Source organism: Falco biarmicus, chromosome 2 (assembly GCF_023638135.1).
Source record: "Falco biarmicus isolate bFalBia1 chromosome 2, bFalBia1.pri, whole genome shotgun sequence".
Lineage (NCBI taxonomy): Eukaryota > Metazoa > Chordata > Aves > Falconiformes > Falconidae > Falco > Falco biarmicus.
Window position 1 is genome coordinate 90,212,103 of NC_079289.1, and position 16,497 is coordinate 90,228,599.

The 16,497-nt window shown below is 38.2% G+C and overlaps 1 protein-coding gene across 1 annotated transcript in view; it reads right to left on the reverse strand.

Annotated features, from left to right (window-relative positions):
* Nucleotides 1-3,440: 3,440 nt before the first annotated feature.
* SMS (spermine synthase) overlaps nt 3,441-16,497 on the reverse strand; it is a 48,256-nt gene continuing 35,199 nt past the window's right edge. The window contains exons 9-11 of the mRNA XM_056328980.1: nt 16,108-16,187; nt 6,903-7,018; nt 3,441-3,852 (exon numbers count right to left, since the gene is read on the reverse strand). Coding sequence (XP_056184955.1) covers nt 3,810-3,852; nt 6,903-7,018; nt 16,108-16,187 — 239 coding nt within the window. The 3' untranslated portion in view covers nt 3,441-3,809. The remainder of the gene's footprint in view (nt 3,853-6,902; nt 7,019-16,107; nt 16,188-16,497) is intronic.

Sequence of the window (16,497 nt, forward strand, 5' to 3'; positions counted from 1 at the left end):
ATCACTCCTGCACTTACTTCCTCTGCTACTTCTCTCACTTGCTCCTTCAGCACCTCTTTTAATGATTCCAACTACTCCTTCTTTCTGTGGGCAACGTTTGTCAGCTTCCTCCTATTACCCTCAGGCAACATCATTACCATCTCCTATTCCTAAATTAAAGAAATTGAGTACTCTTCTCACTTGTCCCCTTGCCTTGTTCCCTCCAGCAAGCTGTCAACACTTCAACTCTAAACAGCAAAAACAAAAAAAGCAGGATACCTATCTTCCCCCTCATGCATGCAGGCACTCTAAAATTACTCTTTATCCTATCCTCAAAGTCAGACTTTTTCCTCCCTCAAAAAGTTAAGCCTTCCCCCTTCTTTTTCCCCAACTACCAAGTCCCGTGCTATCACTGTACTTAGGACAGATGTAAATAGTTCTCCTTTCCCGTTAGCTGGAATTTATGTTAAACTCAACCATCTCTCTTAGAAGCCACATGCATTGCCCGACATTATTGATGCTCCTGAATCACACCCCAGAGTAACTTCTTCCATGTGCCCATCCTGTTCATGCCCTTCTCCCTCTTCCTTAAACCTCTGTGCCAAAGCTTGCATCACTCTTTAAGTCTCACTTACTTTTCACTCACTTATCTTTTCTCTATGCCATGCACCAAGTCACACTGTCACCCAAAGCCAACTTGCCACTTCAGCAGAAAAGCAAGACTTACAGACCGCCAAAAAATTCACATCAACAGTACTCTACAGAAAATTAAATCTTTCTAAGCAAGTATCACTGAAGTCTCAAGTGATCCTGCCCATTGCAAACATCAATGTGCTGTTCCATATTATGGAGTATTTTATCCGAGTATATCATATGGAAAATAACTGAGTTAATCTGAGAGACACAGAAAAAGATACTCAATAAGAGGACCATTAAATGCCTTTATGTTTGCTAGGTGACAAGGTAAAGAAGAGGTACAATGGTAAGCACCATACCCATCAGATCTGTCATTTTAACACTGAATCCAAGAATTCAAACACACAAGTAATAACAGTGTACCTTTATTTTTAAATGTGCACTGCACTGATGCAGTAGATACAATGCCAGCAGTCTTCTCTTTGCACAAACTACTATCAATCAAGTTTTTAATACTTAGATCACATTTCTAGGTGGAAGCAGCATTTAGTGCAAAGAATAAGAAAACCCTAATGTTAAACATATTGTGGGAACTGTTTGCATACATACTGCAGCAGTCATGGCTATTTCCCAACTGGCCTTAATATGGAAAACTAATCAGCCATAGCAGTTCGCATTTGAAAATTCTAACACAAAGGTTTGTTTTCCTTTTTTAAAAAAAAAATCTACACTACAGCAACAAATAAATAAAGACTGACAGTGTGTAGATATTTGCTCAGAATCAGTTCAGCAACTTAAAAAAATATAATGTTCGGTGTTTGCTGAACTGCTTTATACTCCATCTATCACTTTAAAAAATCTACATTAAAAAAGTTTAAAGGAAAAAAAATAATTCCTCCAACTCTTTATACTGTATCAGTTGAAAAGGAAAGATCTGCAAGCACTGCTACCTCTCACCTATCAGTATGTAATTCAGGTCCCCTGGTCATTCCGGGAACTGGTTACAAAACAACACTGCACACCCAATATCTGTGTGCTCAGTCTTGTGCAGCGATACTAATGAAAAGTGCTAGCCTTGATACCGCAAGCCAGCAAGCATATTAAGTCTTATTTCAGTTCACAAGTTTCTTTGCTAAAAAACAACCACCCCCACTTGTTGTGACTGATTTCTAAATCTATCAAGCTCACTCAGTAACATATATACTGTAAGCCCTGTCCACAGTGAACATCTGTGTGCTTAATTTCACCTACACAAGTAACCACACTAAGAATCAATGGGAAAACTCATGCTTGGAAAGTTGAGGATACGTGTAACTTTACAGGACACCTGCATTCATTTGCAGCTACACAACATACTGATTGCAGTCCTGTATCATAAATGAAGCGTAACTACCACGTTACAGGCAATAATATCAAGGTATTTTCTGGGATGTATACAGAGCTAACAGACTTAGGGAAGTGCAAGACACTTTTTCTCTCCTGCCTCTGCTCTTTGTGAGTATTTAGGGATGCACAAATTGTAGGCCATGGAAGAACTATGCTCCATGTATATTAAAGAATTAACATTACCTTCAATAATTTTAAACAGTAAGACTGAAGAATACTTCTATTGACTCCCCAAACTGAAAGCATTTTAACAGCACAATTATACATCAGTTGAAGAGCAAATTTTGCAAGCCTTCCAGTATCAGTTAAATTCTATGTAGGATATCACTTAAATTCTACATAGGATACTCAGATTTCATAAAGAGTTTATATATGTGGGACACAGTAAAATTATTCTTTTTGTGTGATTGAGAACATAGATCTTTGGAGTGGTTTTGTTTTGTTTTCATTAACAGTATCAGGGCAGGGGAATCTGCTGCCTCCAACAGAACTAAGAAAATGTTGATACTAGGTGTTAAAGGAAAAAACATCATTACTGTTCAGGATTAGTGTATAGGGAGATAGTGCACTTTTTATTCTGTCTTGGAAACGTACAGAAATGCACATAATGGCTATACCCTTCCTACCTCCTTTTAAGTGGGATAGTTTTAAACACTGAAAGCAAAGGTTTAGGCAATACATAGCACATTCTTACAAAAATATAAACTTTTCAGACAACATGAGAAACAGTTAAAGAACAATGCTTTATCTTTCAGAACAAAACTACAATACAACCTAGCTTCCACTGATGTTTACACGGCAAGTGAATCTAATCCAGCAAGAGCCCCACACAACATGGTCAATCTGTGGCAATATGACCAGGATTTACCCTACTGAAGTATACATACCTGCCTCGATATTCAACACTGGTGCACATGAATTGAAAACACACCCACGTTTCTTTGCCCTCTAAAGAAATCTTTCCGTCATGAACCTAGTGCTTCCCATAAGGTTGAGGACTGTACACCCACAAGAACCTCATTACAGTCAATTTTTACACTGTTGGGATAGAAAACCAGCTTTAATTCGCACGCTGATAAAGAGTTCAAAGTGCCTCTATAATGTACTGTTAAATCTGTATCAAAATCCAAATAATCAATATGGCAGCAGCTAAAGAATTGTGAGGTGAAAGGTCAGAGATTACAGCAATTATGAATAAAACTAGAGTAAATGAACAAAATTTAAGACCAGCTTTCTTCCCTTTGCAATGAAATATTAGAGATTTCCTTTCAGAAGATTTTTTTCCCTTTTTTTTTTTGTTATACCCTTCTCTATATGGAAGCACTGTGGTGTTCATTTACAAAAAACAAAACACAAAACACCCTCCAGCCTTAAAAAGCACCATAGATAAAAATCTGGCGAAAAAACAAAAAACCCAAAACAAACTCCATGGACCACCCTTCAGGGATGAAATGCTAAAGATGTCTTTTTTAATCAATCAGTTTGTGAAGATCTACAAAAAAATAAAAAGGATCACATTCTAAAGGTTCAGTGCATTCAGCAGCTCTTAGTTTTGCTGCTTATTCATCTTTAAGTTGACTTTCAAAAATAACACCCTAGCTCATCAAAATATACATTTTCCATTTGCTTTTTAAATTAAAATAATAATAAAAAACATTTAAAGAATTCACAATCAATAGCATGACTAAGTTTCAGGATCATCTACAGCATATAATTTAAAGGTTCAAGATGCCAATATGCAGCATGTGGTAGGCCTATATACTCCATGCAGCATGTACACTTATGATAATCTCGAATAATCTTGATGTTCAAATATCAGTTTGTTTCTTCCAAATAGTGTAGAACACCCATCTGAAGAAAATAAGCAGTTAAGGAAAACACAATGTTTGTACTACATCACTAAAAATAAATTAGTTCTTTTCACTTATTTAAATTCTGAAGACTTCTGGCAGCTCAGAATGATGACGTAGGTAACACTCTCAAAAGTGATGCCTCCCTGGATCTTCTTTTTGACTCAGCAGTTCAAAAGAGCATCCCATTTCCACTGACACTGAAATCCTTTGCAAACACATGTTTTTTAATTCCTGCTGCAGATTTCCAGGTGGTGCATTTTTTTGCATTGCAACTACTGAACAAACTACAGAAGTACTTTGGGAAGAGTGATCAAAACTTCAATCGGGAGTACACCAAGTTGGGATCCCCCTTGGTCATCTTCTCAATTGTAAAGTAGCAAGCTTGAATAGGAAACAGATATCCAGCTATTTGATTTGTCCCTAATGCAGACATAATCAGACAGAAAATTAATACAGAGATGTTCAGTAGCTGAACACGAGATGCCCAGGTACCTTACTAGGCAAAGATGTAAATGCCTACTACCTCAGCAGGGGTTCTGTTGAAGACTCTGAACAGATGTACTTAAGTTTTGCCTATGCTTTTCTCTGAAAGCTTCTGTGGTATTTGCCTTAGGCACCTAAATATTTCAGAAACAGACTTGCGTTGCCCAGACTGAGCTAGAAGCAAGCACAGAGCAACTGGCAGCTGTATCAGTGCTCTTTGCTGCTCCTCTGGGGGAAGATGGACCCAAGCTCAGCAGTCATACAGAAGCTACGCTCAAACCACAGCTCTCCCTGGCAGGACAGACAACTGATCCTCAAAAACTCTCTTGCTAAGCTGGGCACATGAGAGAGGTCAGAGCTACATAATTCTACCTGCTTCCAGAGAAGCAGACAGGAGAGCAAGACATGAACGTCACCTTTTTAAGAGTTACAGCAACAGCTGCAGAGTAAGGCATAGATTTCTGGGATTTATAACTTAGTAAAAACACAGATACATGTTCTTTGTTTACACAGTAAGGTCACACATGCTCCAGATAGGAGCCTCCCATGTTCACCATAAGGTCCTGGTGGAGACCTCAGGCATACACTTTCCTTAAAGTAGAGAGCTGGCTTTTATGTCAACAGCTACTTGAATTTCATGACCCCCACAGCAACACTGCTAAATACCAGAATTTCAAGTAGCAACTACACAGAATAACAATTCTTGAAGTAGGCAAAACAAATAACTAAGTGATAAGACAGCTTAGCACTTTGGCTACATTCAGGTACTCACACAGGTACCTTTTGGTCAGATTAAAAAAAATGAACATTTAGGAAGTGAAAAGATTTGATCAATATCTCAAGAGATTTCAGGCACTTAGATGAAAATCACAAATGAGTCATTCTTCAGAAAGAAATAACCCCCTAATCTTTGATTACTTGTCACAACTCTATTGTGAATTATCACATCTCAGTCATCTGTGAAACAGCATTCAGGTATAACATTATATTCAGATACATACTCCTACTCGGAGAGCTCTCATTTTCAAGAAAGGCGATAGACCTTTACTTGCATTTCAGGTATATGTTATTCGAACTTCACAGCCAAATTAGAAGTTAATTTGGGTTAATCTGAAGTCATCAAGATGACTTCTCCTTTAGCATTCCTGTACTTATACTATTACACCATTGTTAATCCATTCAGAAAAAACAAACTAATAAAGCTTGCCTCATTTCTCTAATAACTGTTCATTTTCAAGCTCTGTTATACCTATTTAATGGCCAGTTTTAATAAATTTATTGCTAGAAGTATTTTATATCTGTTAACTCACTAGAAACATTTACATTTATTTTTCAAAGGAAAGAAGCAGCCTTTGCTAATCAACTCATTTAGAAGTATTCTGCATACTTCCAAATAAACAATAAGCATTTAGAAGACTTTCTGCGGACACATACTTCAAATCACATGTTGCATTAAGGCCTAGCAGTTGTAAAGGCAAAAATAACTAGTTTCTCTGAAACTGTAAGCTACAAGGGCAGGTATCTTCAGATCCTCTTTCACTCTTTCATTTTTGTCTTTGAAACGTTAAGATCCTATCAGAGTTACTGAAGAGCCAACGATGAGACACAGGGGAGGTTGTTACAGTCAGTATGAAGTCCAGAACAGCAGGCCAGAGCATTAAACAGTATCAAGATTAGAGACAGAGAAGGGAGGCAAACCAAACACACAGAAGAGAAGAAAGGCTGTGGCAGAGTTTCACATACTTAACATATTATGAATAAGCAGATCCTGGAAAGGTCTCTTCTGTAAAAAGAGGGACAGTCACAGCAGGCATTACCCTACAAAGACATTTCCTGGGAGACCACACAAAAAGTGATAAACACTCAAGGCAAATGGAGCCAGCAGAACCACTCTAGAGCAGATCAAAATGCCCCTCTGGAGCTAATGGCTTGAAGCAGAAACTTGTAGCTCCTTGTGTAACTTGCACACAACCCACAAAATGAAGACATTCTGAAGGACTGTTTTCAGGAATGGGATGTTGCTCAGAAATGTGTATAGCCCTCCACTTGGAACACTTTTTTTCCAGTAACACTAACTAATAATGATAGGAACCACTTTTTTTCCCATTAAAAACCCAATATGAGCTGTATGTTCAAGAATAGATCTATCAGAGCATATTAAAGGTCTGGATCATGCTAATCTGTACGAAGTTAGTCTGGGATGTTTTGTGAAAGAAGAAAAATAAGATACAGCCCTGCCAGAACTCCCAGTCAACATTACCCTCATCATACACAGTTTATCCTACATTGCATAAACAATATACTTGGAAACAAAAACATTAGAACATAGCCTGATTTTGAAAGGTGCTGATCATCTCACCAGCTGTGAATTTATGGCACCTTTAAAAAAAATTCCTGCAATTGTCCTTAAAATAAAACTGCAGCAGTTTGTTTATTATGAGAAAACATTAATAGTGTATAAATTAGAGCTGCCTTCTTGCACTTGAGTTCATTACCTCCAAGCAATCTAGGCTTGCTTGATTTATTAATACATACTCTCCACTCTTTTTCAGTCTTTAAGGATACAATTCCATGTAGGAGGGAACGCACACAGTTTCTTTCGAAAACTCCACAGGACAATAGAGCCTGCTAAGCTGTTCTTCATACAGAGTCAAGGCATCAGTCAGATTGATACAGTTTCCCTGAAAAAAAAAAAGAAGTCCCAGTTACAATCAAACAAGCAAGCAAAACTGAAGATGAATATATAAGTTTTGACATTAATGCAAGGCTGCCACATACTTCAGAACCAGATACATGCTGGTTTTAATATTTAATGTTTACAAGGCAAATACTGAACAGCTTGTCTTCATTGTGCCCACAGCAAACAACGATTTGTATCTTTTCAAGAAAGGGTAAGTGGGGGGTGGCGGGGTATCTACTCATTAGCAGAAGCAACCACTACATTAGAGCTTCCAGTTAAAACAGACCATGTGTTGTTTACCTATAACGTCTACTCAACAACCATTTTCTTTATGATTGCTTAAATATATTAGTAAGCAGTATTACAACATCCAGATTTTCTCAATTATTTAACATTGCCTAGGTCTTACAGTGCTTAAACGCACTATAAAAACCCCTATAACCTATTCATTTTAAACATTCTTGCACTGAGCAATATGACAAAATAAATCAGATTATACAGAAGTTCTGTGGCTGCAGGCTACATTGTCTTGAGTTTGTGTATCATGTTTCTGAAGAAGTGTTTCCTATGACACTTTTCTTGGAGCCACGTCTTATCTAAGAATATGAATAGTATCCTTTTCTGAACAAAATAAAAATCAGTGCTTAGATTACAAATGGTGAGGAATTTACAAAAAAACCCAACCAACACAAACCCAACAACAAACAACTCCTAAGTACAAGCACAACCTTGTCCAAAATGAAGTATTAACAACCAGAAGCTACTGCAGCACATATCTGAGATGCCCACATAGAGAAAGCTCTAAACAGAAAAGTGACTATCTGTAACAGGTTTGAAGATTAAGCAACAGTGAGCCTACAGAACACCAGACTGAACAAACTACCCAAAGCAGTAAGTCAGGTTGTGTAAGTCTAATAAAGGTTCTTGTCAAGTTTCTTGCCTTTCTTGCCTACGTAACTAAGTAAACTAGCTGATACTTTACAACCTTAATTACAATGATCTTAAGAGCGTGGCAAATGCAGGTTATTTGGACACTAACTTAAAATGGAGTAAAGCTGAATATAGTCACCGTTGCATGGTCTATAAACTACTCAGCTTTAGTTTTCCAGGTATGAGACACGGAATAAAGACTCGCCAAATATGAACATACTGTTGCTGTGGCACAGCACAAAGACATTCTGCAGTTCTCATCAAGAGGGAGAAAATATTAATGGTCCTTGGCAAACTGACAGCCAGATTAATTGATTTGTGGTCTTCTACCTCCACCACTTTCACGAGGAACCTTCAGCTCAACCTATAGGCCCCAGACATGATACCCAAGAATGCTGCACACTATACACAAGCAGGAAGTTATATGATGACAGTGCGTCTACCCTGACCACGCAGCACGTGCGTATCTGGTCATACGTGGGGCAGGATGCAACATCTTCCGGAGACGTGTCCCCATCCTTCCCTAAAAGTTGGGTTTACTAGCTTACAGTATGAATGCTTTTTACCTTGACCTAGAACAAAGCCTACTTTTCTTTCTCTGATTTCTAGTCAGTACAAACAGAAGCATTAACTAGCATTTCTCCAGTTACTTTCAACATAAATCCCACCTTTCCCACACATTTTACCAATTCTAGTGGAGAAACAACATTTACTACAGAACATTAAGAGACAGAGAACAAAAAAAGGGAACTTTCATGTTAACGAATACACAGTTCCTAGTAACCTAGTGTACAAGCCAAAGTCCCACAAAATGATGGCAAAAGACCCAAGACACAGAAGTTTGCTGTTTCTCAATCACAAGAACATTAGTCTCAATGATACGACAATATAAAAAAAAAAAAAAAAAAAAAAAAGGGAAGGGACAGTCATTTACTAGTACAGCCAGCTTCCTGGTTTCTAGATTATTCTTTCTGTTCATGACTGGACAGGCCAAAAGCCTTCCATGCATATGCACTTTGAGCAGAGTACTGATTTTGACCTTTTAAAGCCCTGAACTTTGTGAGAAAGACAAAAAGAAAGCCTGAAGCAACAGGCTCCACCTGTGGAATGGCAGTATCTTTCCTCTGCTCATAACGTCTTCTGGAAATGTTTGCGCACACACACATGATTTTGAGTATTTTTTTCCAATTATTGAATAAGTTATCTTGTTCCTTCCTGCCCTTAGATAACGTGCATAGTTCACATTTGACTGAAAGAATGTGAATGGTTCAAATAATAATAAAAAAAGAGCTAGATCTAATTAAAAACCATAGCTCTTACAGTCACAGCTTATTCAGTATTTTAAAACCCCTAACTTCAAATAAAGGTCAACTGCTACGAAGCTCCAGGAACAAAGGACATATTCAACTCCCAAAATGTCTACCTACATCTCACACGTGTGCATTCCCTCTGCTAACACATTCTGAATCCTTTAACTCCAAGATAATGGTCTTTAAGAAAGCCACATTTTACTGTTTAACTTGTGCTTTTTGGTACTCCAAATGGCCTTAAAATAACTAAGTGCACACAGACACAACTGGAAGTTTATTTTCACAAAGCAAGGAACCAAGATGAGCTGACAAATACTACCTGTGTTCTTCAAAACCACGTACAACGCACAGAGGGCCAAAACAAGTAGCGATCTTACTTGGAATCAGTATGTCTGAACGGCTCCATCTACATTGCTTTTTCCATGTAATAACATCAAATAATAACTAGAAATGAAGTTTATAATGTGCATTCTGACTCTGGGATTTAAACTATTTGTTCTACTTTTTTACTGGTATGAAATTTTATTTCCACAATGCATTTAAAAAAAAATTGTACTGAGAAGTAAAGAGGCTTTATCCTACTGTTCATCTGCATTTTTTTCCACATGCTCAATGAACTTTTTGCATTGTGCTGAAGTTTTTACGAGTGGAAAGAAAACCTCAACTTAAAAAAATCCTATACACAGTATCTTTTAAAAAAATTGTATTATTGAAATCCCTCTTTCAAAAGAATTTGCATAAAACAAATGTCTGATTATCGTTTTGATCATATTCCACAAACAAATATGTACTTGTTTTTTTGCTAAAGGAACATGGCATGCTTTACATTGACTTTATCATATTTGGGTTTGGGCATCAGAAAACAAGCGAGGTTTGTAAAAAGGTAGGAGATGGACACTGAGCATAACTGCACAAAGAACAACAGTGAACAGACTACCGTAGTACTAGTTTAGTAACCTGTTATTATCCAGGGGACTGTAGCAGTTATTTGGTTCAGCTGTCCTTTACCAAACATATAATTTTGTTTCAACATCAGACTGAATGCAAAAGAACACTAAAAAACAATCTGTGTATGTCATCTGAGTCATAAATAGAAGAACGCTGCTAGGTAATTTATGGAGCATACCACTATTATGGACAACATTTATTAAGATACCCAATGAGATGAAAGTATCTACAGTTTCCCGCTCTGTTGCTGCAGTATTTCATCCTTTCTCCCTTCTCCAGCAGACAAATCACTGCAGACAGTGTAGAAAACAAATTACAGGAACAATGAACATGCCAGGAAGCAATTTTTACTTTTCAAACCCACAGCTCACCCGTCTCCAAATCAAGACCTTACCTAAAGTTTCAGACATCCCACCTGGCTGTTCATTTACCTCTCTGTCTAGAGACACACCACAGGATTTTACAGTTCTGCACTGTTAGAATTTTTTTTGTAATTATTTGGTTTTCCTCAGCCAAAAGCTAAGAATTCAAAAAATGAAATCTACACAACTTAGATGAGCTTATTTTAATAGAAAGAAAATTTACTGGAAAGAAATCACTATTAACAACACCTTTCCGTAAGAAGCGACCAGCTTTATCAAATGCAACTACAGTGTTGATAATGATATCACACTTAGATGTTCTTATATCACTGAAGATGACACAGGGAACCAAGCCCAGAATGCAATACCATGGTTAGTCTAATAACCTGTGTTCATTTTAACTACCTCCACCCAATGAAAATACTTAAGTGGTAGAACAACACAGACAATATTGGGCAGATAATAAATAAAAAAAATCCTTAACAAAAGGTGTAAAAGAAGAACTTGTTTAAATTAACCTTGTAAATTCCAGTTAACTTTACCCACCTACAAAGGGGACGTGTCCACCAACTGGTTTTAGGCTGAGTTTAGGCCACTATGCTTCCTCCAACCTTAAAAGTAAATAGTAACTTGAAAGCAGATGGAAGGGTCCCCTTCCATATTTGCCTGTTTCTTACACATGTCACTCTTGCATGTCTTATCCTACACGTCATTGCTACTGAACAGCTTTGTCTGTGACAGCAGAGGTTTAATTTTGAATTTTAATTTAACATGGCTTTCTATTTTTATTTTGTAATGATAAGTGCCAGAGTTGAACATGGCTAAAGCCAGTTTATTCTTCACTTCAGAGTGATTAAGAAGCAACGAGCTGCATGGATCATGAAACACTTAGCAAAGCTAGGTTTGAGTTTTGCATGACAGGGATGGCTTAAGGAGATAAGGAGGCAAACCTGACCAAAGGTATCTCCACTGGCCAAACAATCAATTAACTTAAAAGTGAACTCAGTAACACAAGGAAATGAAGTGTCTATCCCTTAAAGACTCCCACCCAAACTGCCAAGAAATCATACAGGCTCACACATGGACGTTTATTTGCTCTTCCAGTCTCCGCTGACATTGCAGTCAAGGAGAGCCCTGCTCCCTCTTTGGAAGTGCTAATTAGAAAACCCACGCAGCAGCCAAAAAAAGGAGTGTAACTATGAAGCAACATCACGGTGGCCTGGACATTTTGAGGGCAGGGCTACACTGTATTAGAGTGCAGCCAGGAAGCAACAGCTTGGTGAAGGCCTGAATGTGTGTGTGGGAGACAGCTGATCCCTTCTTGCACCAGTGGTTAGTGCTGTTTACTGGAACCCAAACCCATGAGTAGTCCGAGATGGTTTCTACCCTGCCTGGGTGGGATGACCCAGACTAGGAAGGAGCAAATTCCTGTTCAGAGATATTTTTAATGGTTCCACTTCATAAACAGGTTGATAATGACAGCCTGCTCAACCTCAAAGGATCAGATCAGCAGAGCAAAAACTTAGCACAGAAAAAGGTATTTTCCTAGCTACACATAACCCACTGAGTGAGGCAACCTTGCAATCAGTCTCTGCATCTTAAAGATCATAGTTTCACAGCTGTTGGGACAATCCTCACATGCTACTTGAAAGGTGCAAGATGGTGAGGGTTCAGAAAAAACATACATACCAGACTAGTATCTACACGTACATGTACACATACTCCAATGAAGTTGAAAAAAAATCACTTGGGCAATCTAAAAAACAAACTGGCTTTTAGAAGGTCCAATAGCATAAGAACACTTAACACATTCAGAAACGAGTCACTGGGAAGGTCCATTAGAGGCAAAACTGGACCTTGGGATATGTCAAGTTCTTACATCCTCACTGACTCCCACTTTTCTCCCCTTTGAAGGCTGGGAACCTGCATCTGTAACTGGCACCCCTTGGAGGAGGCAACACTGCACACCTCAAAGACCCAGACCCATGTTACATGACTAAACACTTCAAAGCACCAGCTTCAGAAGAAGGAAAAACAGAAATACAGCAAGCCACATGACCCTTAAGCATCAGAGTAGTGGAATTACATTCACCAGTAAGTTTTTGTGAACAAGCCCCAAGTCTTAAGCTTACAGATAGAGCTGCAGGTTCTGCAGGCTAAAGGCCCTAATGCTCACCTCTCTGCCCAGGTCCTATGTAGGCTGCAAGACTTTTAATACAGATGATGTAGCTAAAAAACCAAGGACATTAAAAGCAAGGCTGCTACTCACACCACTGAGTTTCTGTTCTCATTGTGATTGCTATTATGGACGCATAGTACAAGTATGGAGGTGTGTCCGTCCGTCTGATCCCACATTTACTTAAGCACAGACTTGCAGCAGCAGTGAATGAGATCTGTAAACTGCCCTTTCTGTCTTTCCAGAGCCAAAATAAGCAAAAAGTCCCTCCTTCATCCTAAAACTGGCCACATATGTTCATGCATCCCTAGGAATGCGAAGTAGTAGTCTGAAAAACCTTTCACAGGCAGAATCTCTCTATAAATGTTGTTAAACTGTTAGACAATATTAGTTACCAGCCTCCACCTAGTGGTGAAAGGATATTCTGCGTTAGCATTTGGAGATGGCTTTGAGGATCACCAGGGGATCTTGAGGGAACAAACAGGTGTGTCAGAGTAGCATGCCAAAAAAATAATTCTTTTTACAACCTCAGATAAGTTATATCTCGAGTTAGACTGCTCTAGACCTGTCTGCTGACAATTCATGTCCAAAACTTACGCAGAGCTCAATAAAGAGATGATGAGCATTTCCATTTATTTTTCCCAGCTGTGGCATTTAAAGTCAGGCAGCAATAGAGCATGTGAAAGACTGGCATTCTGTGAACAGAATTCCACTTTTGGGTAAAACATTTCTTGAGCAGTAAAATAAACAGTATTCTAACAAGATGCACAAGGTAAGCCCTGCAAGCAGAACAATCAAGAGGGCAAGCTACAGAGAACAGAAGTTTCAAATATTATTAGTTCAGCATAATGCCAAAGCAGAAGCAACTATAGCTACTGGACAGCAGCCAACAGGATGACAACCCTTTTGCAGCATCTTTCCTGTGAGACATTTCCTCATCATAGGTAAAGGTCAGGCTCTAACAAATAGGTGGACATTCCCCCAATTGCTTTTCTTGATGATATTTCATGTATTTTATGTTTTAGAGAACCAAAATGCAATTCAAAAAAGCCTGGCGGCTGAGAGGCACATCAAGTCCTGGGTTTTAAAAACTTAACTGTCCTAGAAGGCATGTGATTCCTTCAGCAAGCGAAGTACAGCCTGCTACCTAAGAAGCATCCTGGAAGTTGACAGTTGGAACAGAAGTAACTTAAATTTCCAACGTTAATACACAGAGCTAAAAATCCCTAGCATTTAAAAGCTAACACATCAGAACATTCAAAACCATTTATGAGTTCCCAACATGTGACTAAGCTCAGTCACCAAAGCTGGTAGCGGTCATGTTTGAACTTCTGTCCATAGTGTTAACCCAATCCTTTGGATATCCAGCTTCAACTAGTTTAATTCAAAACCCAATTTAAAGAAAGTTAAACAGCTGATTTTATTTAAAGCATCCCTAAAAGTCTGTTACTATGATCAGACTACTGAGTTTTCTGAAGGTTTTTGTTTTTAAATGAGGCCCAATTGGGAAGAGGCAACAAGGACAATCAAATGGCCTGGGTAGTGTATCAGTAGATATAACAAAAGCTTTGATAGCTGTTTGTCCCTGTATTAGTTTTCCTTTTTTTCAACACCCTCAGGAAGACTAAGTTGCATAAAGTACACTTCTTCTTTATATGTGTACATATACTTTATGTACACATACATAAAGTATACTCCATTCCTTTCACTAGCTACCAGTTAGACACAGGTCCAAATTCAAGCCACTTACTCTGAAACTGATGCTGCAGTGTTTCACAACAGCTATGAAACTGATGCTGCAGTGTTTCACAACAGCTTAAGCCTGCCAGGGCCAGTTCAGTATTGCTGTCCTTTCTTCCTATGCAAGCAGAGATGCTGGAGAGCTGAGTTACATCCTCCCATCAGGACAGGACAGGCAGCAGGCCTGCACCAGTCTCAAACTCTATTGGTTTCAGCTGACAAAACCACCTCCCTATACCCTGGCTGCAGCACAGCGATCACTCCAGCTTTCAGTACAAGCTTCTTCCCAAAGTCCTTCTGCAAAGTCTGAAAAATATCTGTCCATAGACATACATACATTCTAATAAAGTCAGCTAGTCTCACTGTGTATGTTACAAGTATGACAACTGCAGCACAAATGCTTGCTCTGTCCAGAAGATGTAGTGTCCTTTCAAAGTCTGTCATAAGTATTTCCACTATTAACAGAAAAGCTATTAAGATTTACAGTGATACAACCATGACTCATACCTTACATTTCAACCACAAGATAATTTATCTTCCACAGCATTTTAAAATAAAGCAGCATGCTAAAGTTGCCAAAGCCCTCATTCTATGAGTTTTGGGCAGGTTTACAAATAAGTGCCATTTTACAGTAAACCAGTTCCTTTACACACATCAGAAACTCCACACTGATAGGAACAGAGTTCAAATGCATAATTTTACCTAGGTTATTTCAGAATTTAAGATTATTTCAAAATGCTGTACTTAAGAGACTCCACACATCAGAAGACCAGTTAAAGGTATGCACATGACAAAAGAAATACAGTTTCAGAGACTTACACTTCACTCAACTATCTGCTTGATCTTGTCACATTTTGTACAATTGCACACAGCTTTGTGGCACTCAATGCAGGATTACATACAGAAAGCATCTTCAGATGAAAGCTGTATGACAACTATATTATCCATGAGGTGGCTATACTGTAGCAAATATAAAACCCTTAAATTACTTTCTTATTTTAAACAGAGTTGCATTAAAAGCTTCATACACAAGGACAAAGTCTTATTTATGACTATATAAAGTACTCTGCAAAGTGCCAAGCATTGTAACATATTCAAATGTTCAGTATCTGTTTTGCAGAAGCCAAACCAGTGACTTGGGTTAGCAGTCATATCAAGCAAAGAGAGGGTATTTACTCCCTAATGGCTAATTTTCTCTTCCCACTGCACCTATGTCAAATTCTTACACCTTTATGAATAACAAATTTTCATGTCTTACACTCTACAAACCAGAGACGTTAGCTTAAAATACATGTATCTGTTTATAAAGTACATCTGTTCTGCTTTTCCAAGAATTGCTTACTGCTAAAATACCCCGTAGTATGCCCAGCCAGTTCTTGAAATTATGCTTTTAAATTCAAAGACAGAAGCACTGCAAATCCAGCTGAAATAAGGAGAAAAGACAAGTCTATTCACAAAGCCCACATTTCGTGCAAAAATCCCTACTGAGTCATTAAAAGGAAAAAACTAGCTTGCTAGTAGATTTTTAGTTAGTTGGTTCGGTTTTGCTCCCTTCCTTTAACCTGAAAAATGCAGATTACAATACATATACAGCAATACTTTTTTTTACATCCAGGTATCATACCTGTGTGAAGTACTTTCCATCTTGTTTCAGGACTTTCATTGAGAGGTCAAGAATCAACCGCAGAAATTCCCATGTGGAATCTGCATATAGAGCATGATTTAAACAGAACGGCACATTACTGACTTGTGCAGTATTACATTTCCAAGACTTGCAACATATCTACTGTTTAAAAAGTATAGCAATCCTATACCTTCAAAAAACAAGCAAAAAACAAGATAAAAACAAGTAAAATGCCCACACAGTTCATACACAATGGCATTGATGGTGGAAGTATCTCTGTTTTCCTTCACAATTAATTTTCCAGACTGTTCCAAGAAAATGTAGAGTGGGGTAAAATTTACTGGAGTGTGAACTCCCCACATACTTTCTCAAGAATTACTTGAGTTCATA